This window comes from Pyxicephalus adspersus, chromosome 3, assembly GCF_032062135.1.
Source record: "Pyxicephalus adspersus chromosome 3, UCB_Pads_2.0, whole genome shotgun sequence".
NCBI classification, from domain to species: domain Eukaryota; kingdom Metazoa; phylum Chordata; class Amphibia; order Anura; family Pyxicephalidae; genus Pyxicephalus; species Pyxicephalus adspersus.
Window position 1 is genome coordinate 24,165,236 of NC_092860.1, and position 24,953 is coordinate 24,190,188.

Below are 24,953 nucleotides of genomic sequence, written 5' to 3' on the forward strand. Positions count from 1 at the left end.
CACTTTTTTGTTTTCGACTTCTACAAACCATATTTTAAGTGGTAATTGTTCCTGAAATCTTCTGAATCCTTTGAAATTCACTGGTGGTGAATTTTATGGTCCTATTTTTCTACAGGTCTCCAATAACAACAATGCCACCTAGTGGCCAATCAGCAGCAGTGCACAGCTGTCACAATAGGAAAAGAATAGGAAAGAACTGAAGATGAAATAATTTATAAATAGAGCCCTCTGTGTACATTCTACAAAACATTGAACAGAGGACATTGCCTTCCTATGGGCTATGACATGGCATGTGAAAGGGGCTCTGCTGGGGAATTGTATATCTAAAGTAAAATTATCTAGCAAACTTAAAGGCATACATTTCAGGCAACAGCAGCAATATTTGTGTTTGATTTGAAATATTATATATTTTTTGTGTTTAATGCGTTTTATTTAATGTTTGCATGTCATTGATTTGACTTTGCATGTTTCTTCTGCCCCAACCCCCTCCCTCCTGATGACTTTTTGTTTTTTTATGAAGGAGGGGGGTTATTTCAGCTTAAAGTTCACCCCTAGCATTGAGTCAGAGGTGATCATGCAAGCCTATGGATTGTGCTGCCTGCAAACCCTCCTGTCTCTGCGGCAATACAACTCAACAAGCACCACGTGACCTCCTCTAACACACAGCCTTCACTTCCCAATGCTCCGCAGACTTCCTGTTTGGTCACGTGTCCCACAGTCATGTGACTCGATGTTATTAAAGGAGTGAACAGGCAGGGGACAGAGGAGAAGCTGCGAGTGTTGGAGGTGAGTACTGTGTCACGTGACTCTGTCAACACTGAGCTGTCAGAGTCCTAAATCTTATTTAGAGAGGAAAAAAAGATGAATTATTCACTGCTTCCTTGTGCAAACTATGCACTAATTTACCAAGGGTCATTACTGACAGCAGGGGAGTCAGGAACTTTATATAGGAAGAGCTATAACAAACAGAAGCATTAAATGTATAGAGAATAATATGTAATAGGGGCTTCTGTACATTAAAGCGGAAGGAAACTCAAAACAGTAAAATCACAATCCCACAGATCAGTCTGTCCGTTGGTAGGTTTCTTCCATCGGGTCCTGCGTCATCCCAGTATACGTCTTCGGCCCAGCACAGAGGGAGCGCTGGACGCCTACTTCTCTCTTCTTCCTTCTATGTCACCCGATCTCGCACTGCCCAGGCGTGACATTGGGTGACGTAGATTGGGAAGAAACTTGCAATTTTTTTCCCTATTGATGAAAGGGCTCCTTCTGTGCATGCCCGAGATGCTCATGTGTATGCAGAAGGAGCGGCCACGCCCTTCCCGGATAGCGTGATGTAGCGTATCCCGGGAGGCTCTGCGCTCCCATTCATTCTTGATCGTTTAGCTCAGGGGTCTGCAAAATTTTATGGCCACTAGGCCATTTATGGGGTGGGCAGGCCCGCCCCCGCCCTAATGACTTCGCCCACCACCAGAGAACGCCCCCTGAAGTGAAATCCCCCTTCTCCGTATGCATTGCTCCAGTAGTTTCTAACGCCCCCTGGCAGATCCGGACAGCAAGGAGAGATCAGCCAGGGGGCTTTGGGCCGGAGCAAACTACGTGCTAGGCCGTATCTGTCCTAAAGGCCGGAGTTTGCCAACCCCTGGTCGGCAATAGGGATTGCAAATGACAGACAGTGACACTGGAGGGGGAGAGGCCCTGCCCGGAAGAACTTACAATCTAGGAGGTATAATGTTATAATAAGTCTTCCTATGTGAAAAAAATGCCATGCCATTTATGTAAGTATCTATGTATGTGTAATTATACTGTAATAATATTCATGCCTTATGTATATCTATAATAATTATATATAATTATTCATGCCATGTATAATCATTTAATTACCAAGCTGATCGTCCCAGAGTATCTGAGGTTGATCAGTACAAACTTGGCTCCGTTACCCATTGAAGAATCTGTGTTGTCCTACTGGGGGGGACCATTGATATAAGAAGATAATGGGTATAGGTATGATATACAAATACTGATTTGTAGTTGGTGTACAATACATTCTGATAGACTAATATTTGTATTTGTTTCTATTTTTGGCTGATCCAACAATTTTATATATAGGGTGAAGATACTAGGTCGATTATTTAATGATTGTGATATAAAATGCATGCTGTTTATAGCCATCTCCAGATTCTCTATCAGATTACTGTTCATTAAAATGCAGAATCTTGTACACTGAATTGTAGTAGTAGGTCTATATTTTTTATTATTATTAATAAACAGGGTTTATATAGCACCAACATATTACACAGAGCTGTACATTAAATACGGTTGCAAATGACAGACAGAGAAACAGTAAAAGGAGAGGACCCTGCCTTGAATAGCTTACAATCTAGGAGGTGGGGGAAGTAACACACAATAGGAGATATATATTAGTGGGAAGTAGTGACAGTTTAAGAAACGGAAGAAGATGGGTAGGCAAGTTTGAAAAGATGTTTTTTGAGTGTTCTTTTAAATGAGCAGAAAATAAGGGCAATCTGAATAGGACGGTGAAGACCATTCCATAAAGTTGGGGCAGCTCTAGAAAAGTCTTGGAGCCGTGTGTGTTATGAGTGGGGAAGTCAGTAGTAGATTATTGGAGGAACGGAGAGAGCGGCTGGGGGAGTATTTTTCTACCAGGTCAGAAAGGTAAGTGGGACAAGAACTGTGGGGAGATTTGAAGACAAAGCACAGGAGCTTGAATTTTTATTGTAGTAAAGCAGATAATTAAATGCAAGCTTTTACACCAATGAAATGCAAATTAGGGATTTGTTATACATTCACATTCTTTACACGGTTCTCCCAGGCAGGACAGGAGGATGACACTTTGTCTATTGGGGTCACTGTCAACACACTTTGGATTTGTGCCAATGACATTAGTTTGCCCTGTAAAGCATCAATTACTGTGATGGTTTAAAGAACACATTAATTTGTAACTTAAAAATCATGTACAAAAGTAAACTACCACATCCCTAACGTTCGTGTAAAATTGCCAGCAGGCACTGTTTAAAGACGGTTGGAGGAAAGTTTCGGATTTACAGTGACCAAAGAAAAGGCTTTTGCTGGAGTAAAAATTTGGGTGTTTGGATAATGCCCTATATGCTTGAATATCAACACATTTTTTTTACCTGAAAATACCATTAGAAATAGAATCAAGCCACACCAATAGACGACGCTGTGTCATGTAAACAAACTTTTTCTGTCCCAGACATCATTTGAGTTTGTTACACACTTTACAGGAGGACACAGTACCGTCTACTGGTGGCCAACAAAAATGCAGACAAGATCATTTGAAAGAAAATGACCTATCTGAGCCAAATTAAAAGTTCAAAATACCTAAGCTTGTAAATAAATAGACTGAGCGATTTTATTTTTTTCCCCTTTAAACAAATGTTTTAAAAATTCCACACCATTGATGTATTTATTCACATTAATTATATTGGCATTTCTAGTATTTTTAGGGTTATCAGTGACAGCTTTTTCAGTGACAACATTTTGTGCTCAAGTCAATGTAGCTTTCATGTTTTTTTTCCAGATAAAAGTAGGTGCCCTGGTTTATATTCAGATCGCTTTCTATTCAAGTATATATAGTAGATGTCCAATTGACAATTGATAGTCTGTAGTGGAATAGACATATTGAAATATATAAATAATTTTTCTTGTAGATATACAGTAATGTTATCCTATTGAACAGGCCTGTAATGGGGCATCTTTGACTTTTGCAGAGGGCTTTCCAGATGACACAGAAAGTTTAGGCAAGCAATGATGGGAAGACGGAAGCTGCCATTAGCTATCTGTGTGCTCTTTATGGCATGTACAGCTTGCTTTACGGCACCCTCATATGTGGAAGATCCACCACCTACCCAGTGTACTGTCACCCCCAGCAGCCGGTTTGATTGTGCACCTGACAAGGGTGTGAGTAAGGAGGAGTGTGAGGCCCGGGGGTGCTGCTATTCTCCAGCATCGGAACACTTGGCAATAGGACAGCCCTGGTGTTACTTTGCCTCCAATTATCCAAGCTACAAAGTGATCAACAAATCAGAAACGGAGAATGGATTTACTGCAATGCTCTCACGTTGTGTAAAAACATTTATGCCTGATGATATCATGGTGTTACAGCTTGATATTTTGCTTGAAACTGACAGCAGACTACATTTTACTGTAAGTACTTCCTTCAAGTTTTGGTGAGTTGTCAATTTTTTTTGAGAAGCCTAATTTTATCTTAAAAGTCAAACTTATGGTTTTGGATGGATCAAGAAAAGGGTGGGGTAAGTTTGGGCTCATACAGGGACAGGTTTTCAGTGTGACTCTCAGCAGATTGAACCTTACCAGTTCAGCTACCCACACTGCTGTGCTGGTTCTTAAAGAACCAACATTTTAACATGGGTGGTACTGAACCAATCACTGTCACCCCCATTCATTATCTTTAACCTGACACAACTGAGATGCTACATCCAGCGGGACGCCCAAGGAAGTGGTTCACGGGCAGTAACCGCACTGCAACCGATGGGGTTACAAAGGTAAAAATCTGACTCTCTGACATCCGATATACTTTAAGTTTACAATATACAATATTCTGATCTGAAGGTTGCACTTTCAACTGAAACATTGTGCAATAAAATGTATTTTCTGTAGGGGGAATAGGAGAAGTTGTAAAGTACTGTTTCCTCCTTTAATTATTTGACTTTAAGTTCGTGTTCTACATTTTCATGTTCTCTGCTTAATTTGAGCTGTGATTGTGTTCTGTATTTGTTTAAGTGCCTCTGTGATTTTTGTAGAAGTGATTTGGATAACTTTATCTCAAGTTATTGTTAACCCAAAAATGCCTAACATTTAGCACATCCATCCTGAACTATATATTCTCTGTGTAGGGGTATATTTGAATAAAAATTCCTCAGCCCCCTAAACCAATATAAGCTATATCCCCCATGCCGCACATTTGCACATATCTCTCTGTGGTGACCTTCACGGTTTAAATCCTCTGTGCAAAATTCCTCTCTGATACGGTCATGGCTGGTTGGTACCTTCTTATAGACATGAAGGGAGCCACTGTCCTGCTGTCTTTTTCCATGTGTGGCTTGTTTTTTAGTTTGATAATTATTGTGTACTTCCATTTGTAGATTAAGGACCCAGCTAAAAAGCGATATGAAGTTCCTATACACACCCCTAAATGCAAAGGAAAGGCATCTGCAGTCCAGTATGATGTTCAGATTACTGATGATCCCTTTAGTCTGGTGGTTAGAAGAAAGTCTAATGGACAAATCCTGTAAGTAGTAACTTGTTCACTAAAATATGTGAACCATCAACAGTGCATATTGTGTCTCTGCATGCTTCTGTGCTGTCCTTGGTCTAGCGTCAATGGTCCTTCTCTAGGCATTGTCATTCTGTCACATTGTATAATCCTGGCAAAGCTGGCAACTGGGAATGAATAAACTCCTATGGGAGATACATTATTCTGGCCTTACCAATCAAGATGACCAAAGATCCTGAACCTGCAAGAGGACTAGGTAAAGATGCCAACACTTGCAGCCAAACAAGGAGAAGTGAGTGTTTTTAAAAAAATTGCAATCAGGCAAGTAAGTTTATATTTTTGCAGAAGGGACATTGCCTGTCCCTGGGATGACATAACCCATACATGTTATGTTTGTACATACATGTGAATAACTCATTCAGGGATACTCGCCATATCTTTGCATACTACACTGAGCTCCATATGTGCAGCTCAGTGTAGTTGGAAAAGAAGATTGTAAACATGCAGGTAAGCAGGACAGGCAATATCCTAATTCCTTACAGGTTTTGAATGCTAAACTGTAGTTCCGCTTTAAAGCAATCTTGCAAGTTAAAAATAAAATATTAAAATGTATTTCTCTGATTCCAAGTACATGCTCTGCACGGAGCCCGCACTGACACCAGACTCAGGGAACTCAGGGAACCGTGCACAGGGAATCCCTCAGGACACCCTGGTGGGTGTGTGCTGTGCAGGACCTGCGTAGACCACGCCCACACTAACCCTGGTTAGTGGTAAGCCCCCAAACATTTTCACCTCAACAAATCTGGCCCTCCTTGCAAAAAGTTTGGACACCCCTGTCCTAGTTCGTTTGCACCTAACATTTCTGGCTCCACCTATTAAAATCTGTCTGCATTATATGTAGGCAATATAATGGCTCCACTGCCACACATGACTGGCATACAGCTGCAGAGCTTCTTAAGCGGCCTTAATCTGTATAATATGGCAGCCATACAAAGATATGATGTTCTGGAAGTGTAAATTGGATTTTATTAGGAGATCACTATGTAATTATTCTTGTTGTCTTGAGCTGTTGTTTATCTGACTTTGCTTTCTGTTTTTTTCCAGGGTAAACACTGCCTTGGCCCCATTGTTTTTTGCAGACCAGTTCCTACAGATTTCCACATCTCTGCCTTCCCAATACTTATATGGCTTGGGGGAACATCTCACCTCCCTTAACTTAGAAACCACCTGGTCCCGCCTAACATTTTGGAACAGGGATATTTCACCCAAGGTAAGGGAAATGGAACTGTAGACAAAAAAAACCCTGTGTATGGCATAAAATGATAAATGCACAGTTAAAAAAATTTTGATTAGAATACCATGCCTCACCCACAAATCCCCTCCCCATCACTGATACACATATTAGGCAAGCAAGATGCTAGCCCAGTGCTGGCATATGAACAGGGATGGCATATTACTTGTGGTTGGACCCCCTTCTCCAGCCTGGCTCGGGGACGTATTTGAAAGTAGCTATAGGGAAAAACTATTGTACTAACTCTATGCAGGAGCAAAAATGACATTTCTGCTAATATAATGTTTTGTTGAAGGACTTCCAGGTTTTTTTTTTTGTGAACCTATCCTTTGATTACAGACTATTGTCAGTTCAATAGTTAACGTATAATCGCACCCTGTGATTACTTCTGTCAGAAACTGTTAATAAATGTATGTATTTCTATTGGTCCAGCCTTACAACAAATATAGAAAGCGCCATCTGTATTTTTAGTAACGGTAGTTAGAAGACAATAAAATAGGTTACTTTTATAATATTAATATCTATGTACACATCCAAACATTATAAATTATGAGTTGCCTGCAGTAGTTACTTGACAAGTGTTCATCACTATTATTTATTATTATTAATATTATTATTATTATTATTACTACACAGTATTTATATAGCTGGGACATATTATGCAGCGTTTCACAAAGTCCATAGTCATGTCATTAACTGTCCCTCAAGGGGGCTCACAATCTAATGTCTCTATCATAGTCACTTCAGACACAGTCTAAGGTGCTACCCATTCATAAACCATTGTACTTTTATTGTTATCTGGATAGAATGCAAATGCACTCATCACTGGAGCAAGGATCCCAGAATGAGACTGATATCTTAGCTATGCATTGATGTGTGGCGATTCTGGCATTCTTCCTGCTGGCCACCACACTAATGTACTGTGAGCGGTGGATGTAGTAATTATAGCAGGGGTTCCTCAAGACCAAAAATTATTTGAAGGGTTCTACTATGTTAAAAAAGTTTGATATATACTGCTCTACACAAATATAAAATTAAAAAAATGCATATCATATTATATAGAAGTAAGGTTGAAAATGTATCAGAATGACTAGTTTAATAAAACTGTCTCTAGAGAGCAACCTTATACAGCTGGATAAGTAAACAAGAATGCATAATGCAATGTATATGTTGCAGGTTTATAGTGCTGTACTAATAATAATGATCTATGTTAATATTAAATTTATCCCAAGAAGGCAACAATTATTCAGGGCATCATGCTTTCCTTTTGTATATTATTTTGTTTTTTAGTTAAACATTCCAATAGGTCTTTTGGTGACATTGGGCCTCATTTATTAAAGTCCTCTAGTCTTTAAATGTGGAAATAGTCAAATGTGATATCTGTACCTAATATGTAAATCTGGTTCTTTAAATATATCTTTTTATAATGCAAGACTGTTTACTGCAAACTGCAGCTTCTTTATCTGTCCACTGGTGTCCCCCTTCCTCTCCCACTGATTTCACGCCCACATATACCCCCCACTTATTTCAGCCAATAACTTGAACAGATATGTGCGACCACTAGGTACACAGACCTCACTGACCACCTCTATTTCCTTTTTTTTCTTTTCCATTTTACAATTTCCCTTGTAGAACTCAATCTCTAACTTTTGCCAATATAAAAATAGAAAGTATACATTTATTTCAAGTACATATGGTATGTGCTATTGTTCTATTTTCTTTGGAAATTTATGTTCACCAATTAGTAGCAAAAACAGACCTTCATCTACTATTGTGTTTATCCACTTTCCTTAATTCAAAAATAGTGCTAGAATAATCTCTATACTTTTTAATGCTTGGTCTTTTTTATCCTCTTACCATATCATTTTTTTCTAAGATTTTATTTAGAGTTTCAGTTTGATAGTCATTCCTATTAGTCTGATTTTTTCATAATCTACAAAATTGGGTGTATGGGACATTACATGTCATGATACTTCTTTAATGTATTCATTATGGACACACAACGCCTCCTGATAATTGCAAAGCTCCAGCAGCTTAAGGCAAGTACCTTGAAGCTCATATTATTCTGTACCTTGGGATAAAGTTCCAAAACATAGAGAATCCAGATCAACAGCCCATAGGAACAGTATGGGGTGCACAGCTTTGTAAAGTGAGGCATCTGGTGAATGGATGCATGAGACTGGACAGTGAGGAGATCTCCTGTATGTGGAGAACTCTCTGTAGAGAAACTCTTTACTTATCTTTAACAAACTACTAGAAGTTCTTGTTTAACACGAGCTATTGTGTTCCTATAAAATTTTGGGACTTATTCCACCTTGGTCCACTAATTTTTACACTAACTGCAGATATAGTATTCAAATAGGTATTTAACCATTCAAAATTTTAAAGCAATGCATGGCATGTTTGGATGTAATGCATTTGATTTTGAGCATTTTGTATATATTTAAGATTAGTATCCCAGATGACTCTTATAAGCAGGTTGTTTATCTAAATGCATTGTGACTCCCAATACCCTATAACCTGATTTGTATAAAAAAGCTAAATGGCTATTCCATGAGCTTGCAATTTAAAGTAATCATTCTCAAGGATAAATTGTGTGCTTCTTGTAAAGCTAACTTGCTATGTAATAAGTTGACCTTTTTTATTGAAAAGAAAATTTGGAGTAATGATTTTGATGCAGTATTCATATGTAAAGGGAGGAGGTATCCCCTGATAACTATACACATATGGGATACCAACTATGATATATTTGTGTAGAACTTCCAATATGCAAGCAAAATCTTTTAATGATATATTTATTTCATACTTACCAGTATAAGCTCAAAACAAATTAGGAAGGCTTTTCAGTGCTAGAAATTGTGTGTTCTTTTTTTTCTTTCTACATTTACTTTCACCCAGAACTATCATATGCAAGATCAGGCCAAATTAAGGTGAAAACACATTTATGGCTGAGACTTAATATGATTGTTAACTATGTTAGTTTAACTGACCTCGTTGGTACTAATATATAACATAAATATTCTTGTATTTCTAGAAAGATACAAATCTCTATGGCTCTCATCCATTCTACTTGGCCTTGGAAAAAGACGGTTCTGCTCACGGAGTTTTTCTACTCAACAGCAATGCAATGGGTTAGTAATATTTAAGTGTAAATGTTGCTAATGGCATAGGTAACAGCTGGTACATTATTTATTGTGGTATTCCTATTTTGGCAAGAAAATGGTAATCCTAAAAGTGGCTTATCCATAAATTAACTTTGACCTATATCAAAAGGGTGCTGTAAGGCTCTGGTCCAGCACCAGTGCTCGCCAGATGCCAGTCCCCCAATTCAACGGCGCTCTCTTCACCTATAGCAAGCTCTCAGCCTCCCATTACACAGTTGCCCCAGAGACATCTGTGCACAAGGGATGGCGTCTGGGCATTGGAGAAAGACGGACAAAGGACAAGGAGCCCACAGATAATGCACTACAAGATTCCAGCAGAAGAAAGTTCAGGTATTTAGTCCACCAAGTATTCAAAGGCAAAGCAGAGTCAGGGTCACAGGCACGAGGTCGGTCCAGGCAGCATACAATCCCCAGGGTCAGCAGAGCAGAGAGGCTATAAAGTCCTCACAGCCCATTGCAGCACAGGAATGAGACGAAGAACTACTCTGCTCCAATCCCCTTTCAGCCTCAGGTTTATGTGCTGGGGAAGCTGAGAAGGATAAATCTCAAAGTGCATAGCTGAAAGGGAAGCCTAGGATGCTGCAAGCTGCAGAACAATGAACAGGCAAACAATTCCTATATCCCCTCTGCTGCTGCAAGTGACACAGCTGGAGGGAATAAGCAGGGTGCATGATACTGCGGTGGTGCACAGCACCACAAAAGCAACTCTGGAGCTTCTGAATTAGCATTTGTTAAATACTGAGCCACTGAGTTTTTTGTTAAATACTGAGTCAATGTTTTACAAAGCTGCTTTATTTCTGCTGTTATTCCTCTTGTCATTTTTGACAGAAAGTAGCTACCAGCAAGTATTTCAAGCGCAGGTGTAAACTAGTATTTCCTGTGCTTAGTACTGAGGTTCAGGTAAGTCTCAGACAATGCAAACGCACTGGAGTGAATACACAGTTCATGTCTTCTGTGATGAGACCCATCTATTTCTTTAGGAACTCTATGGGGATTACACATGTTCTGAGTGCAAGTCATTTCATCAAGTCAGCTACAGAATGGAGTGTGGAGCTTTTTTCATATTTAAAATCCACTATTATAAAAAAATATGCTAAAGCTATCAATGAATAATTGTGCTTGTGCTGAAGTCCAGCACAGTTCACTCAATTTATTTTATTAAGTCCACCCAATTTATTTTTCTTGTAAAGTCTGATAAAAAAAAAACAGTTCAAGAACATACACTTGGCTTCTGTGTGAATTCACAGTCATTGTCACATTGTGCTTTGCTTCCTCCAGTTGCCACTTGGGCCGTACATGAAACTGCAGAAGGGAAGATCAGGTCCTCTGCCATGCCAGGCATAATAATTACCATATTTCTGATTTGGCTTAACATAAGTACATTGAGTATTGTTTTTTGGGTGAGATGTACATTTAATATAGCTGGGCCTTTGAAGTTACAGTTCCTCAAAAAATAGCTATGAATATAAGTCTGTGTGTGTGATTTGTTTTTTTACTTCTAAGTATAATTCTCTTAATAGTTCAGAATTGCTGCGACAGCGGGCTTACTGTTCTACATATCTTTTGTTTTCAGATGTTCTGCTGCAACCAGCTCCAGCCTTGACTTGGAGAACCACGGGAGGAATCTTAGACTTTTATGTCTTCTTGGGCCCAGAGCCTAAGGCTGTAATACAACAGTATCAAGAAGTGATTGGTAAAGATTTCAATTTATGAATGTTTACTGGTCATTATTTTACTAATAAATGCACCTTTCTATATCCTTCCTATTGTGTGGTACTTCCCCCACATCTTAGATAGTAAGCTTTTCTGGGCAGGGTCCTCTCCTCGTCCTGTGTTACCCCCTGTATCTTTGTCATTTGCAACCCCTATTCAATGTACAGCGCTATATAAACACTATTTAATTATTATCCTTATATAGGAGATTTATTACAACCTCACACTGGTATTTCTGAACATAGTTGAATTATCTATATGTGTGTACATTTGTCCTTTAATAATGTCCCTTCTCTTTAACAATGTCTTCACTGCCTCCTTTTTTTCTAAAACAGTGAGGTATTTAGGTTTAGAGGATAATGTCATATTCCCTACAGTGTTTGTGCATCTAAGTTGTGGTATAGCGATGTTATCATTATGACTACTGGTATTGTGTAATAATGAAGCATACATCTGCAGAACTAACTAATACTGTTTTGTGCACAGGACTTCCCTTCATGCCACCTTATTGGGGACTTGGATTTCATATATGTCGCTGGGGATACTCCACCTCTGATATGACTCGAGAGGTGGTGAAAAATATGAGCAAGGCCAATATGCCTCTGGTAAGAGGACAAAAATACCTGTGCATGATTTCTGCTTATTAGAGCAAATATTCCTAAGGCTTAGTCTACATGGACATTTTCCCCAGCATTTAACCTGAGGCTTTAAAGGCCCATGTTTGAAATTCCCATTCGTTTCTATGAGCTAGTCTACACCAGGGCGTTTCCTTGAGGCACATTTTTAAGCGTTATAGATAACGCTCCTTGCAACGTTTTTAAAAGTAAAAAGCAGGGTAAAAAAGGTACACGCGGCATAGACAATTTCCAGCGGTTTAAAGGCGAGCTTTAAAGCGCTACTAAAAGTGCATAAAAACGTATATAAATGTGGTAGGAACATTTGCATGCAGTTTTTAAAACCGTCCGTGTAGACCCAGCCTAAGGATTTTTTCAAAAAATTGTAATGCTGAATTCCATTAGGTGTAGGTCTTGCCCTTTATCCTTGATATAACTGGACAATAAAATAAGATTGTCCACTAGTATTGCTTGCTGCAGTCTTTACAGGGGATTGCAGAAGGTTGTTACCAGAGCAAATTCATATACATTGCCATTTTAAAATACAGCTAATTTTTTCCAACAAAACTCTGCACCCTCTTCCTTGCTACCTGATAGAATATCCCCTTCAGTGCTGGTTTTGCAGTAGCAAACGAATGCTAAAATAAAAAAAGCAGGTTATCAATGGACTGAAGGTTATAGAACAGATGCTGCAGATCCAGCACAAGCAAACCCATATGAAAAAATAATTTGCAGATACTTTTTTTCCCCTATTTTCTTTTGTTCACCTTCCACTTGAAGGGCCTATCACAACTTGCATAGCAATTCGTCAGGATCCAATGAGTACTCAGTAACAACCCATAATCAGCCTGTGGGCTACACCTTCCCTCCTTTTGCAGTATCAACTTTGAAATTCACTGCTTCAGACCACTTTTCATATCCTTCGTTGCAGTCACATCACTTATGTCACATTAGTAATGTTAAGCTGGGATAAGAGTATAGAATGCTCAGAAGTTTGGGTTTAGTCTGACTAGTGCCATATCTCTGCTGGGACTGTCCATTGGAAGATTTGACGGCAGTTGTTGTGATCTTGGAAGAGAGTATATAGGCTGGTTGGTACCCCCAACTCACCCTAGATCCAGCTTGGTCAGCTTGGGTGTCGTGTGAGTTGTCTGGTTCTGTATTTATGAAAACTGGGTAAATAGCACCTTGTAAAGTGGCAGCCTTCATTATATTCTTGTAAAAGGCCACCTTGATTACTCTGCTACTGTAATGGCCAGGAAGTCAGGCTTTCCAAGGGAGGACATTTTTTTTACCTTCTGATATAAAGGTTAGAAATAGATTTTATGTCTTTCTAGTAAACTTTTCACTATTTTATCTGCTCCCCAGGATGTACAGTGGAATGACATTGACTACATGGATGCATACCGAGACTTCACGTATGATCAGACCCGTTTTAAGGACTATTCGGAGATGGTCAAAGAATTCCATGAGCAAGGTCGAAAATATATCATGATTGTGGTAAGCAGTCCCGATGGATTCCTAATCTAGAGTACGAGGAAATTAGATTTAAAGTGAATTTATATCCAAACTTTTTTGGTTTTAGCTTTGTCCAGATCTTCTGTCATGGTTTGATTGTTGTCTGTGTCCCTGTTGTGGGCCTTCATGCTGTGTATTTGTCCTGCCTATTACTCCTACAGGGACATATAATAAATCTAATTTGATATTGATCATTTTAAGGTTGTCACCAGAACAGTAAGCATTGGGAAGTTTTGCAGTGAAGACCCATATTCTAGTGACAAGGTCTAAAAGGAATTTCCCTCACTACATTTGTATCTGTGGGAAAGTAGATCATGGGATATGTCCTCATACCGACAATAATGCAAAAACAGAAACATTGTATGTTGTATGTCATAATTAACAGTAACTGAATCTAGAGATTTCTTAGTTAATCAATGCAGTCTTTTACACTGATTTTTAGGACCCAGCTATCAGCAGTTCGAGCCCCCCTGGAAGTTATGCACCTTATGATGATGGACTGAAAAGAGGGGTTTTTATCACTAATGGGACTGGTCAACCTCTTGTAGGCAAGGTATGATGTATTAGTTTTTCTGAATACTTTTTTGTAAATTTGTCCTAAACTGCCCTGTACAAGGTACTTTTACAATTTCATAGATTTATGTAGACAGGGAGGGTTGTATGTTTCTTAAGTGCCTTTCTCTAAGTCTAGCTATTGCTACCTGAAATGGAACACAAATTTGCTTTATTAAGTCAGAAATAAGCCAATCACTAAACAAGATCTGCGCTTATTGGCTTTTCTTGCTTTTGCTTATTGGAATAGTTCATAAGGCTATGGCTTTTGGCTTTGGAGCCAAATCAAGGTATCATTTCAAAAAAATGACACAACATTATGCTGCTACCCTGTACACATCATGTTGTATAAAATATAAAATTCCAAGTCTTGCTATCTCTTTCATTTCTGTTATGGCAAATTCTGTGCTGCTTAGTCTCAAATTTGGCCAAACTCGTTTTGTTATTATTATCCAGTTTTTATATAGCCCCAATATAATAGGCAGAGCTTTACAAAGTCCATTGTCATATCACTAATTGTCCTCTCACAGTCATTAATGTAGTCTAAGAATGATTTTTGAGTGAAAGTCGATTAACTTAACTGCATGTTTTTGGAATGTGAGAGGAAAACCCAGAGGAAACTCACGCATGCAAAGAGAGTACATACAAACTCCATGCTGATAGAGTCCTGGTCAATATTGGAACCCATGACCTAGCCCTGCAAATGCCAGAATGCTAACCACAGAGCCAACTGTGCAGTTTTAGTACATTTTTTTCAACATTTGTTTTCTTTTACGGACCCTCTGCAGGTTTGGCCAGGTCTTACAGTGTTTCCTGATTTCACAAATCCTGAAACCTTTCGCTGGTGGTATGACATGGCAAAGGATTTTCATGACAAGGTCCCATATGATGGCATGTGGATAGTAAGTGATGTTTGGATATATTAAATGAAATCAGGATTGTGTCCTACCAATTTAACTGTTTCATTTTAAGCACTGAGCTTAGTGAGACAGAGGGCGGCTTAGTCCCTAGTAAACTAAGAAATGTCGGTTTGTGTTTTTTACAGACCCAATAAATGTCAAACAAAACCGTCAGTCACAGTTTGTGACTCCATCATTCTGCCTAAAACAGGAAAAAGGTCCACAAGGTCTTAAATGCACAGATGGCTAATTTGATTTATGTGAGCCATATTTTATAAATCCAAATAATTGCACAATTTTGACTTTTAAAGTGTACTAAGGCTTAAATGAACCAAATATCAATTATTCACATGGTTTGGGAATACCTTTAAAAAAATTACATTCAGCGTACATAAAGGTTTATATAATTTGTAAGCAAAGCAAAACATTTGAAAAAGTGCCTAGTGTCCTATTTGCTGCCTAGGATGGCATATATTATAGGCAGCAGTTCCATTTAAAGATAGTTGCATTTAAAGCTACTTTTCATGTGTTGGCTCACTGTGGCCTGTACAGTAAAAATCTCAGACCTGGATGGATAGAAATAAAAACTCTTTGGTTGTTGGAATGATACCCATATATGTATTTTATTGGTATATTTCACTGTTTGGAGCTAAACTATATCAGTGCATTATGTAACTACTATATATTTCCTTTAACAATGTCTCAAAATTTATGTTCCACTGAACTTATCTCAGTTGTATTACTTGATTTATGACATTGTATTTTCCTGCAGGACATGAATGAACCATCTAACTTTGTTGCTGGCTCGTTGGATGGCTGTCCGGATAATACCCTTGAAAATCCTCCATATGTGCCTGGTAAGATCTGCTAACTTATTAGAAAACATTCGACTTGTAGGTGGCATTTTAACAAAGAATCAAGTTGGTAGCAAAGGACTGGGAGGTTTCCTTTTCAGAACACTAAGGCTATGTACACACGCTTATTATCGCTTAAGGGCTAGTATCGGATGAGAATGTGACGTGTGTACAGCGCTTGTCCAACATCCTTCATGGCATGATCCACAAATGACCATAATGCAAATGAAGAGGAAAAGACCGTAAAAGGTCCTTTTTAATAACAAAAATCCAATGTGTGTACGCAGCCTAAGTGTGCATGAGACAGGGTACTAAGCTGCCCAAAGGGAAGAGGAAGAGATGGCAAGATGCTGATGACAATGTCGGGTTCTTTCATATACTCTAAACAGAAGTGGCAATATTTACATTTCATTGGGGTTTCTTCAATACAGACTCTAGGAATTGTTATAAAGATTGAGGCTGATAAATCAAGACTAGTAAATAGAGGCACATTAAAGAGAATAAGGGATTGCCAAACAGAATCACATCAGGTTTTTTAAGATGTATGTAAAGATTGCATGAGGATTCCTAAAAGTGTAAAGACCTCCTTTGGGCCTCATATGCCATTGCTTATCCTTTATTGTTTGCAATGTTTTTAAATTTAATTATGTTATTTTGTGTCATTTTAGCTGTTATAGGTGGCACCCTACGACATGCTACTATTTGCACATCCAGTCAGCAGAACATCTCTTCTCATTACAACCTTCATAACTTGTATGGTCTTTCAGAAGCAATTGCATCACACTAGTAAGTGAGCAAAGAATGAGCACAAATATTCAGCATAAAATGCAGTTATACTGTTTCAAAAGTTATATATACATTTACATGGCTCTTCTGATTAGCATGTATGAGTATTCGATCTTTTTATGGATTTTCTGTTGGTTTTAACAAATATATGTAATATGTGTAAACAGCCTGCATTTAGGGGTTTAAGCGGGCTTTACAATCTATGATTTACCAAAGCTATGTATTATGAGGATGCAAATTTAATTTGTATTATATCAGGTAGACCCTTGTACTATATATATGATGATAGTTATAATGGAGAGTTTACAATCAAATTGTATAATGTATGGTCATCTTTTTATTCTCATAGTCTCAACCTGGCTTATTAAACTGATGCTTCTTGGCCTATATATGGACATTATAGTTCTTTATAGTCTTGTGACCATTAGTATTTAAAGGAATACGTTTTTGTGTTATCAAATTCTAGGGTAACGGTGGATAATATTTTCATTGTGGTACTGTATATACTAGTTTACTCAATAGTAACTTAGCTTAGCTGCTTAGCATGCCTAAATGAGTTTGACACCACATGGCCTTTGTTTATTTTTTGGAATAAAAGAGATCAAAGTTAAATCTGAAGCCTGCTACAGCAGAAACTGTAAGGACTTTGATTAGGTCAGAAGTCTAGATAGAACAAATAGAATAGATAGAAGTCTCCCATCACTCCAAATTGTATAGTCACCTGTTCACATCTGCTGGAGCCTCAGGGACCTTTTATGTCAACCTTATCAATTATGTCAATAGGACAAATAAAGGGACCAAAGCCCATGGTCCCATTCTCCTCTAATCTGTCTTTGGGAGAGGGGAGTAGCTCAACTTTTTGGTCCTAGTTCTCCAGTTGGTTAGAGTTCTTCATAAAACGTTGCAGCTTCGTACTAAAGTAAAGGGCATATTTCTATGAAAAATAAAATGTTCGATGGAATGTGCTTTCTTTAATATTAAATTATTATTGTTACCTTGCTCACTAGCGCTTTAGTGAAGATCCGTGGGAAACGTCCTTTCATCATCTCCCGGTCCACATTTGCTAGCCATGGGCATTATGCTGGGCATTGGACAGGAGATGTCTTCAGCACCTGGGAACAGTTATATTATACTATACCAGGTAAAGTTGTTTAGAACTGCCTTATATGATAACTCTAATCATATTATGTCAAATCACAGAATTTCCACTGTCCTTATTTCAGCCATATTACTATTCAATATGTACGGGGTCCCTCTGGTTGGGGCAGACATTTGCGGCTTTGTCGGAAATACCACTGAGGAGCTGTGTGTGCGTTGGAGTCAGCTTGGTGCCTTTTATCCATTCATGAGAAATCATAACGATCATGATTCTCAGGTAAGGTGACAGCAGTGGATTAAATGTAATACCTGTCATTTTAGTATCTAATAGAGTTTATAGAACCTGATACAAATGTTTCTAATAGAGAACCTGATACAAATGTTTACTTATATGTCCAGTGTTTAGTAAATCTATGGGGTCTGTTTATGAAATGTTGAATCTGAGGGAAGATCTTGCTGCACTAATTTAAGACTCTTTAGGCAACTTATTGTTAAAAAATGTCCTTCACTTAGCAAAATATTTCAAATACGAAAATTGAAGCACTCTGTAAACATTTGAAAACAGTGATTACTTGTAGGTGACTTTTGGTATCACTAGTTGTTCACAATACCACCCAAATATTTAAGATTTTGTAAAAAAAACTTTTTTTTTTAAGTTTTTCTTCAGAAAATTTAAAAATTATATTAAGTCCAAAAGGTTGGGAGAAATCTTAAAGCAGAACTAAACCCTGCACTACCACCCTGTCCCACTTCTCTTGTAGGGTGCTGCCATCTTCTTCTGTGTATTTGCAGTTTAGCATTTATTGCCAGAATGCCAGAGGGATTATTGCAGAACGAAAATCGCCTTTCCCTTTCTGCAATAATGATCTGTCTAAACATGTAATGCTAAAACTTAGTTGTAGATTCCTACCTTTTTCTCTTCTGAAGAAATAGTTGTTTGTTCCATCATATTCTTTTCAGACTGATTCCTGAATGAGAGGACCTCCTTCATTTTATTCATCAGAGGAAATCTCAGAGTTCCAATGGAAAAAACTGATGTGCCTATATTTTGTACATAAAATCTTCCAAACATTATTACAATATTTTCCAAACATTAAGACTACCTAAAATGTGTGTCTGGGTGCAGAATTTCGATAATAGCATTGATCCAATCACACAAGTGACAATTTTGGGGACATTTCTTAAATCATTGTCAAATAAACCGAAAGATTGCATTGCTTTTACCAGTCAACTGAGAGTGGTAGATATAACACTCTGTAAAAAATAATATTCTTTTTAATGTTTTAGCCACAGGAGCCATATGTTTTCAGCGAGAAATCCCAGACAGCTATACGAAATGCACTGTACATCCGATATTCCCTTCTTCCCTATCTGTACACATTGTTTCATAAAGCTCACAGCTCAGGGGACACTGTAGCACGCGCCCTCTTTATGGAGTAAGTACACTGAAGAGTTTGCTCCTGTTTTGAGCATTTTGTGTCTGCACCCTTGGTAATAATCATCTTTTGTAGGTTCCCCACTGACCCAAATACATGGACTATTGACCGCCAATTCCTTTGGGGAGAGGCATTGCTGATCACACCAGTCCTTGAGCAGGGGAAAACTGAAGTAAATGGATATTTTCCCTCTGGCACATGGTATTCACTTGTGACGGTGAGTCCTTCCTCATTTTCAATTTTCAAATCAGCAGTAAACCAACCAATCAATTTTAAAGCAGCGGTCGCCAACCAGTGGTGAGCGGCTCTGGCCGGTGCACCCCCGAGCAGGGTCAGGAGAAGGATTCTGCTGGGGGTACACACTGGCCAGAGCCGCGGGCCATGTCCCCTGTACAGATCCCAGGCTCTGGGAAGTGAATGGGTTGTGTCTCTGGACACAACCCCCTCACTCTACCGTCGCAGGCTTAGATCTGCGATGGGAGAGTGAGCGGGTTCTGGCATCATGACCCAGCTCCCTGCGCATACGCAGTCTGGAGCCAGGAAATTTAGTCATCTGCCAGTCCAAAAAGGTTGGCAACCACTGATATAAAGGTACACAAGCAACACCTTCTTATTTTTAGCCAATGTACCCTGATATATTTTGAATGATCCCTATTTCTTATACAACCTGTGGTGATTCACATTGGTCCCAACTGTGGCCATTAGGTGCAACACAAATACTGAATATATATATTCTTTTAGGTATGTATTTATTAAAAATGTATTGTTCTTAAATTCCATAGGGTGTACAACTACAAAGTAAAGGTCAATGGGTGACACTTCCTGCACCGATGGATACCATCAACGTTCATGTTAGAGGTGGATGCATTTTGCCTTTGCAGGTAAAACCTAGGAAAATGGAAACATGATGATTCCTAAGCTGTTTACTCAAAGAGAAACCTTCATAAAAATACATTTCAATTGAAAATATTAGCAGCAACAATCTAAAGCTAAAATTCACTTTTTTAGTAACTTTTCAGTTATGCATAATTTCAGTTATGCATTGCTGTTTTAAAATATTTCAGCATCTTTTAATAAATCCTAGTAGCAACAGCCTTGTGGGTTTTCAGATGCAAAATCTATTTTCAAATCTGATTTGTTATTTTCCTCTCTAGTTACCAGGTATGACCACACAGGAGTCACGTAAGAACGGTCTGGTGCTTGTGGTGGCACTTACAACAGAGGGATTTGCACGTGGTGACCTATTCTGGGATGATGGAGACAGTTTGGAAACCTTTGAAAGAAGAGATTTTACCCAAGTGTTATTTATTGCTGCAAACGTAAGTCCAAAGTCCACATTTTTCCAATATACCAGGAATAAGACCCTGTCATTTAGGGCCACCCTATCAAGCTTCTCACATACTTTAACTGTTTATAATAAGCTCTTACCAATAGAAATCCATTGGGCCATGGGCACTAATCGCTCTGTAGATTTAAGCAGTGTCAGAGACTTTCTGTAGCGGACCTTGTACTGCACCAATGTCACTAAGGCGTATGTCTACTGCTTATTTTGGATAAAGTCATGAATAGAATAGTACCTGTACATTATCTATGACCGCAGAGTTCTGATGCTTGGTACAGACAGAGAAAACTCAACCTGTTGTCTTCTATTAGGAACAGAGCCCTGGAAGCACACACAGGCAGCTGGCAGACACCCAGGCAATCAGAAATCTTAAGGGCCAAGAGCTTAAAGAAAACTAGATTGCTGTTACTGACCAAGAGTGACAAATAATTTTTTGACAGTCCCATGTTGAAGACTAACGAATAGGCAAAAAAATAGTAGATATTTTTTTTCCATTCATTCACATGGACTGTTTTTTAGTGGTTGATATAGCAGTTTTGTAACATTTGGCAGCCCAAAAACCAAGGCATCCTAAAATGAATAAGAGTTTTAAAATGCTTTATGAAACGTTTCATAGTTGGTTGTCTAGTGAACTGCTTTCATAGAACTCATTTTTTTCTAGCAGTTGAAAGGCATTTTTAATAGTTCAGTAGTCATTGGTAAAGGACGCACAACGAAAAATGTTCTTGCTTCTTATATGCCTCTTTCCTGTGCGCTCACGAGCAAAAGACAAATGCTCCTTTAACAGTTTTCAAAAATTTTTAAAACATGAATGAATGGGCACATGCCATAAATCCATACCACAGTTTACTTAAAGTATGAAAACAAGCCCTAATAGGCCGGATTGTTCATCCAAAGGGCAGTTACTGGCTGGACAAATAAGTATCTATAAAACATTTACACCAATATAAAAAACCTTGCTCAAAAAGGAACTGTCACATATTTTTATGTATGAACCAAAATTTTTGACCTGAAAATTCCTTTAGAAAAAAAAATCTGTTTATTTTCAAATTTATAACAGATGGCGCTGTATCCTCAAGTGTAAGTGTTTAACAAACTCTTGCCTTCTGAAACCACATTTGTAACACACTGCCATCTACTGACAGCCCACAATGATGCACAAGAAATCTAGAGCAAGTGACTCATTAGGCCTGATTTATTAAAGCTCTCCAAATCCGACGAGGATACACTTTTCGCAGTGAAACTGGGTGATTCTGCAAACCTGGAATGGATTTCTTCAAAGTCATTTGCTATTTGCTAGCAAATAGCAATCAATACTGGACCAGATCTATTCCAGGTTTGCTGGATCACCCAGCTTCACTGCTAAAAGTGTATTCTTTCCGACCTTGGAGAGCTTGAATAGATCAGGCCTATGTTACCTAACTCAACAATGCAAAATACTTAAACCTGAAAATAAGGGGAACATGAACCCATTTGATTTTATTTTTTCCCTTTTTAAATAAATATTTTAAAAGTACCACACCATCAATGTATAAATTTCCATTTTTTGTAGATTACCATTTTCAATGTTAGCAGTGATGGTCACATTTTGTGTTTATACTCACATCATTTACCTGTTTTTTTCAGATGAAAGTATGTGGATCAGTTTATATATTCAAATATATATGGTATTTACACAACTGTAGTACAAGTTTAGTAGGTTTATATAAATGTTGCTTTCTCCAAGCCTCTGTAAGCCTGTTTGTTCACTTTCACAGAACGTCCTTCTAAGTGAAGTAATACAGTTGAACAGCCAAGCAGATGGCTTGAAATTGCAGTCAGTGCAGATATACGGAATTGCAAGTCCTCCAAAGAAAGTTCTGGTTAATCAGGTGGCTACTGAAGATTTCACGTACAGAAAAGACACCAAGGTATCTTATTATTTTTGAATAAAGTGTATATTTTTACAAAAATACATAAACAATGTTTAGGCTTGAGGTACAAGCATTAATCAAGTATTAAGCAATACAAATTCTAATATCAATCAGGTTGAAAAGTAAATAAAAATTGTGAATAGAACAAATTAGTGGACAGTGGACCAATCAGTTTTGAGAATTTAAAACTGTATTTTATGCACTTGGGGGGAATATTAATAAAAACAAACATTACAATTCTGTAATTGTATCAGATTCTTTGTCACATTTTTCTGAAAAATGGAAACTGGTTGCTGCGATGTATGCATCTTTTAACATTTATTATATGTATGTTTAGACTTCAGAGGATGTAGGGGAGGAGTATTTTTTACATATTGTATTGGATAACCTATATTATATTCAGTGCCCTGTAATGTTAAAAATAAACAATTGCCAGCCAGGTCATTTATGGAACATTGCTTGTCCAGTCAGCAATAAAATAAACTTACCTGCCTGTTTTCAATACAATACTTACGGCTCTCCCCACTCCATTATGTGCAACGCCATCTTCACCCATTTCCTTTCCGGGTTCAGGATATTTATCCACCTTCAATACCCAGACCATAATAACCAGACTCATTACTTTCCTGCATGTATACAGGTGGTAATTTATTCCCAGCGGCCATGTGTGCAGCTCAATGCACATTATTGAAAAAAAAAACAACAGGGAGGTAAGGAAACGTAGCCTACTTGAGCCCAAATAGTGTTGCTACTTGTTGCCAGTTATTTATTCCTAACTTGTTTGTTTTTTTATTTGTACTTGTTTTTTAATACTAATACAGAGTACTTGTTTTCCCTTAGGTGTTCTCAGTGGAGAAGCTTTCTCTGCCAATAAAAAGCCAGTTTACAATCACATGGTCATGATTCTGCTGTTCATTATCTGGAAATGTGACTTGTTAAAGACTAAATGCCTGTTTTTTGCCTGTATAGATTATGGTACGTATTTGATGTAAGGTCAATGGCACTGATCTAATGCCAGCATGAAGACTTTAGAGACTCAATTTACTAAGCAGAGACTCATGATGTCTGCCACAGTGATCATTTATAAGCCAATATAGCGTTACTTTTAGCTTTCTCAAGTTGTCATTGTTCAAAGTAAACTTATGGCAATGATTGTTAAAGTGAATTAAAAATTAAAATAGGGGCCTGTTAATCTTTTTTTTTTGGCAGCAGATGTTTTGCACAGCCCTGTTCAGGGAAGATTTTTCAGGGATTTATTAATATATAATGCACCTTGTATGAATTGACTACTTGATTTGTTTATAATTTCACAAATACATTTAAGATGTCCAGAACATCATTGCTTAGAAGTTTGCTTGACCGTACCTTTTTATAGTGGTGACCCCCTTCCCCTTTGCTGGAAGCTACAGAAAATTGGAACTATTGCAATACCCCTCTACACTAGACTGGGTGTTGGCCCTGCTGGGCATTGTCCACTTTACTTTTCTTTCCTGCTGTTGTGTTCCACTAAGCTGGTGCATAGAAATAAATGGGAGATCCTCACTTGATTTTTTCATTCATCTCCATGGAGCTTGAACATACATCTGGTCTAATTTTGAATACCATGTAATGCCACTGTAATTTAAAAAAAATGCTGCTCTTCTTAAAGTGTATAATAGTAAATTTAGTGCCACTGAAAGAAATTGATTTTTTTATGGGCTTCAAATGGTGCCACTACTCTTTGCTGGCCTGCTGATCAAATAAACACATTTATAAAAAAAATACCTTAACATGAGTGGTGCATTTTTTATTTGAGTACAATCTACAACAGTGTTAAACAGAATGAGCTCTACACAACTACATTTTCTCCCTGATAATGCAGAAATTGCAAATTGATTTTCCAAGCACCTGGGTTTATTGCACACTGACCAGAAACAAGCATGCAGGTCAGGGAAGTTAGAATACAGTCAGATCCCTTAATTTGCATGCCTAATGCTGGTCAGAGACTCTGAAAGTACTGGGGCAACTGGATGACAATCAGAAAGGGGAAGCCACCAATGACAACCTGCACAATTACTCAGTAAAAATTTATATTTAAACATTTGACAAAGAGCAGACACCATAAGAATTCAAGGGCACTATAACTGAACACAGAAACTACATTACATTGTGCTTAGCCCTGCTTAGTCAGGGTCCAGGTAAAATAATAATAGGTTTATTGGAGCACAATGAGGAGGGTTTTCATGCTAACAAAGGAGAGCAGGACTTAAACCCCCCCTAGCGGTAATCGTGCAAAAAGTCACACTTGGTTTCCCTTAAAACTTAAAAAAAAACACTTACCTTGCTCTGTCGGTGTCGCCCGCCATCCTGCTGGTCCCCCCAGGTCCAGGGGTCACGTCCTCCTCCTCATATCTTAAACCACGAACTTCAGAGATTTTCTCCGGGGTTTCCAGGTGACGTTGTGTTTTTTCATTTAAAGTTTATTATTACATTTATTAAATATTGGAAATATTTCA

At 38.2% G+C, this 24,953-nt stretch overlaps 1 protein-coding gene across 1 annotated transcript; it reads left to right on the plus strand.

The window, feature by feature from the left end:
• Positions 1-646: 646 nt before the first annotated feature.
• On the plus strand, positions 647-24,072 carry GAA (alpha glucosidase). Its single transcript, XM_072403964.1, has 20 exons — positions 647-786; positions 3,753-4,188; positions 5,148-5,293; positions 6,383-6,548; positions 9,604-9,700; positions 11,307-11,426; positions 11,933-12,051; positions 13,429-13,560; positions 14,021-14,131; positions 14,919-15,032; positions 15,802-15,886; positions 16,552-16,669; positions 17,677-17,810; positions 17,893-18,044; positions 19,055-19,203; positions 19,279-19,420; positions 19,986-20,084; positions 20,358-20,522; positions 22,303-22,455; positions 23,299-24,072. Exons 2-20 carry the CDS (start codon positions 3,790-3,792, stop codon positions 23,359-23,361), a joined length of 2,664 nt encoding a protein of 887 aa, XP_072260065.1. The 5' UTR covers positions 647-786; positions 3,753-3,789; the 3' UTR covers positions 23,362-24,072.
• Positions 24,073-24,953: the final 881 nt, after the last annotated feature.

Bases quoted from the DNA above. Each gene is read 5' to 3' on its own strand.
- GAA (XM_072403964.1), top strand. From the start codon at position 3,790: ATGATGGGAAGACGGAAGCTGCCATTAGCTATCTGTGTGCTCTTTATG. The intron at 11,427-11,932 runs GTAAAGATTTCA...TTTTGTGCACAG, and splicing joins ACAGTATCAAGAAGTGATTG to GACTTCCCTTCATGCCACCT. The intron at 14,132-14,918 runs GTATGATGTATT...GACCCTCTGCAG, and splicing joins GTCAACCTCTTGTAGGCAAG to GTTTGGCCAGGTCTTACAGT.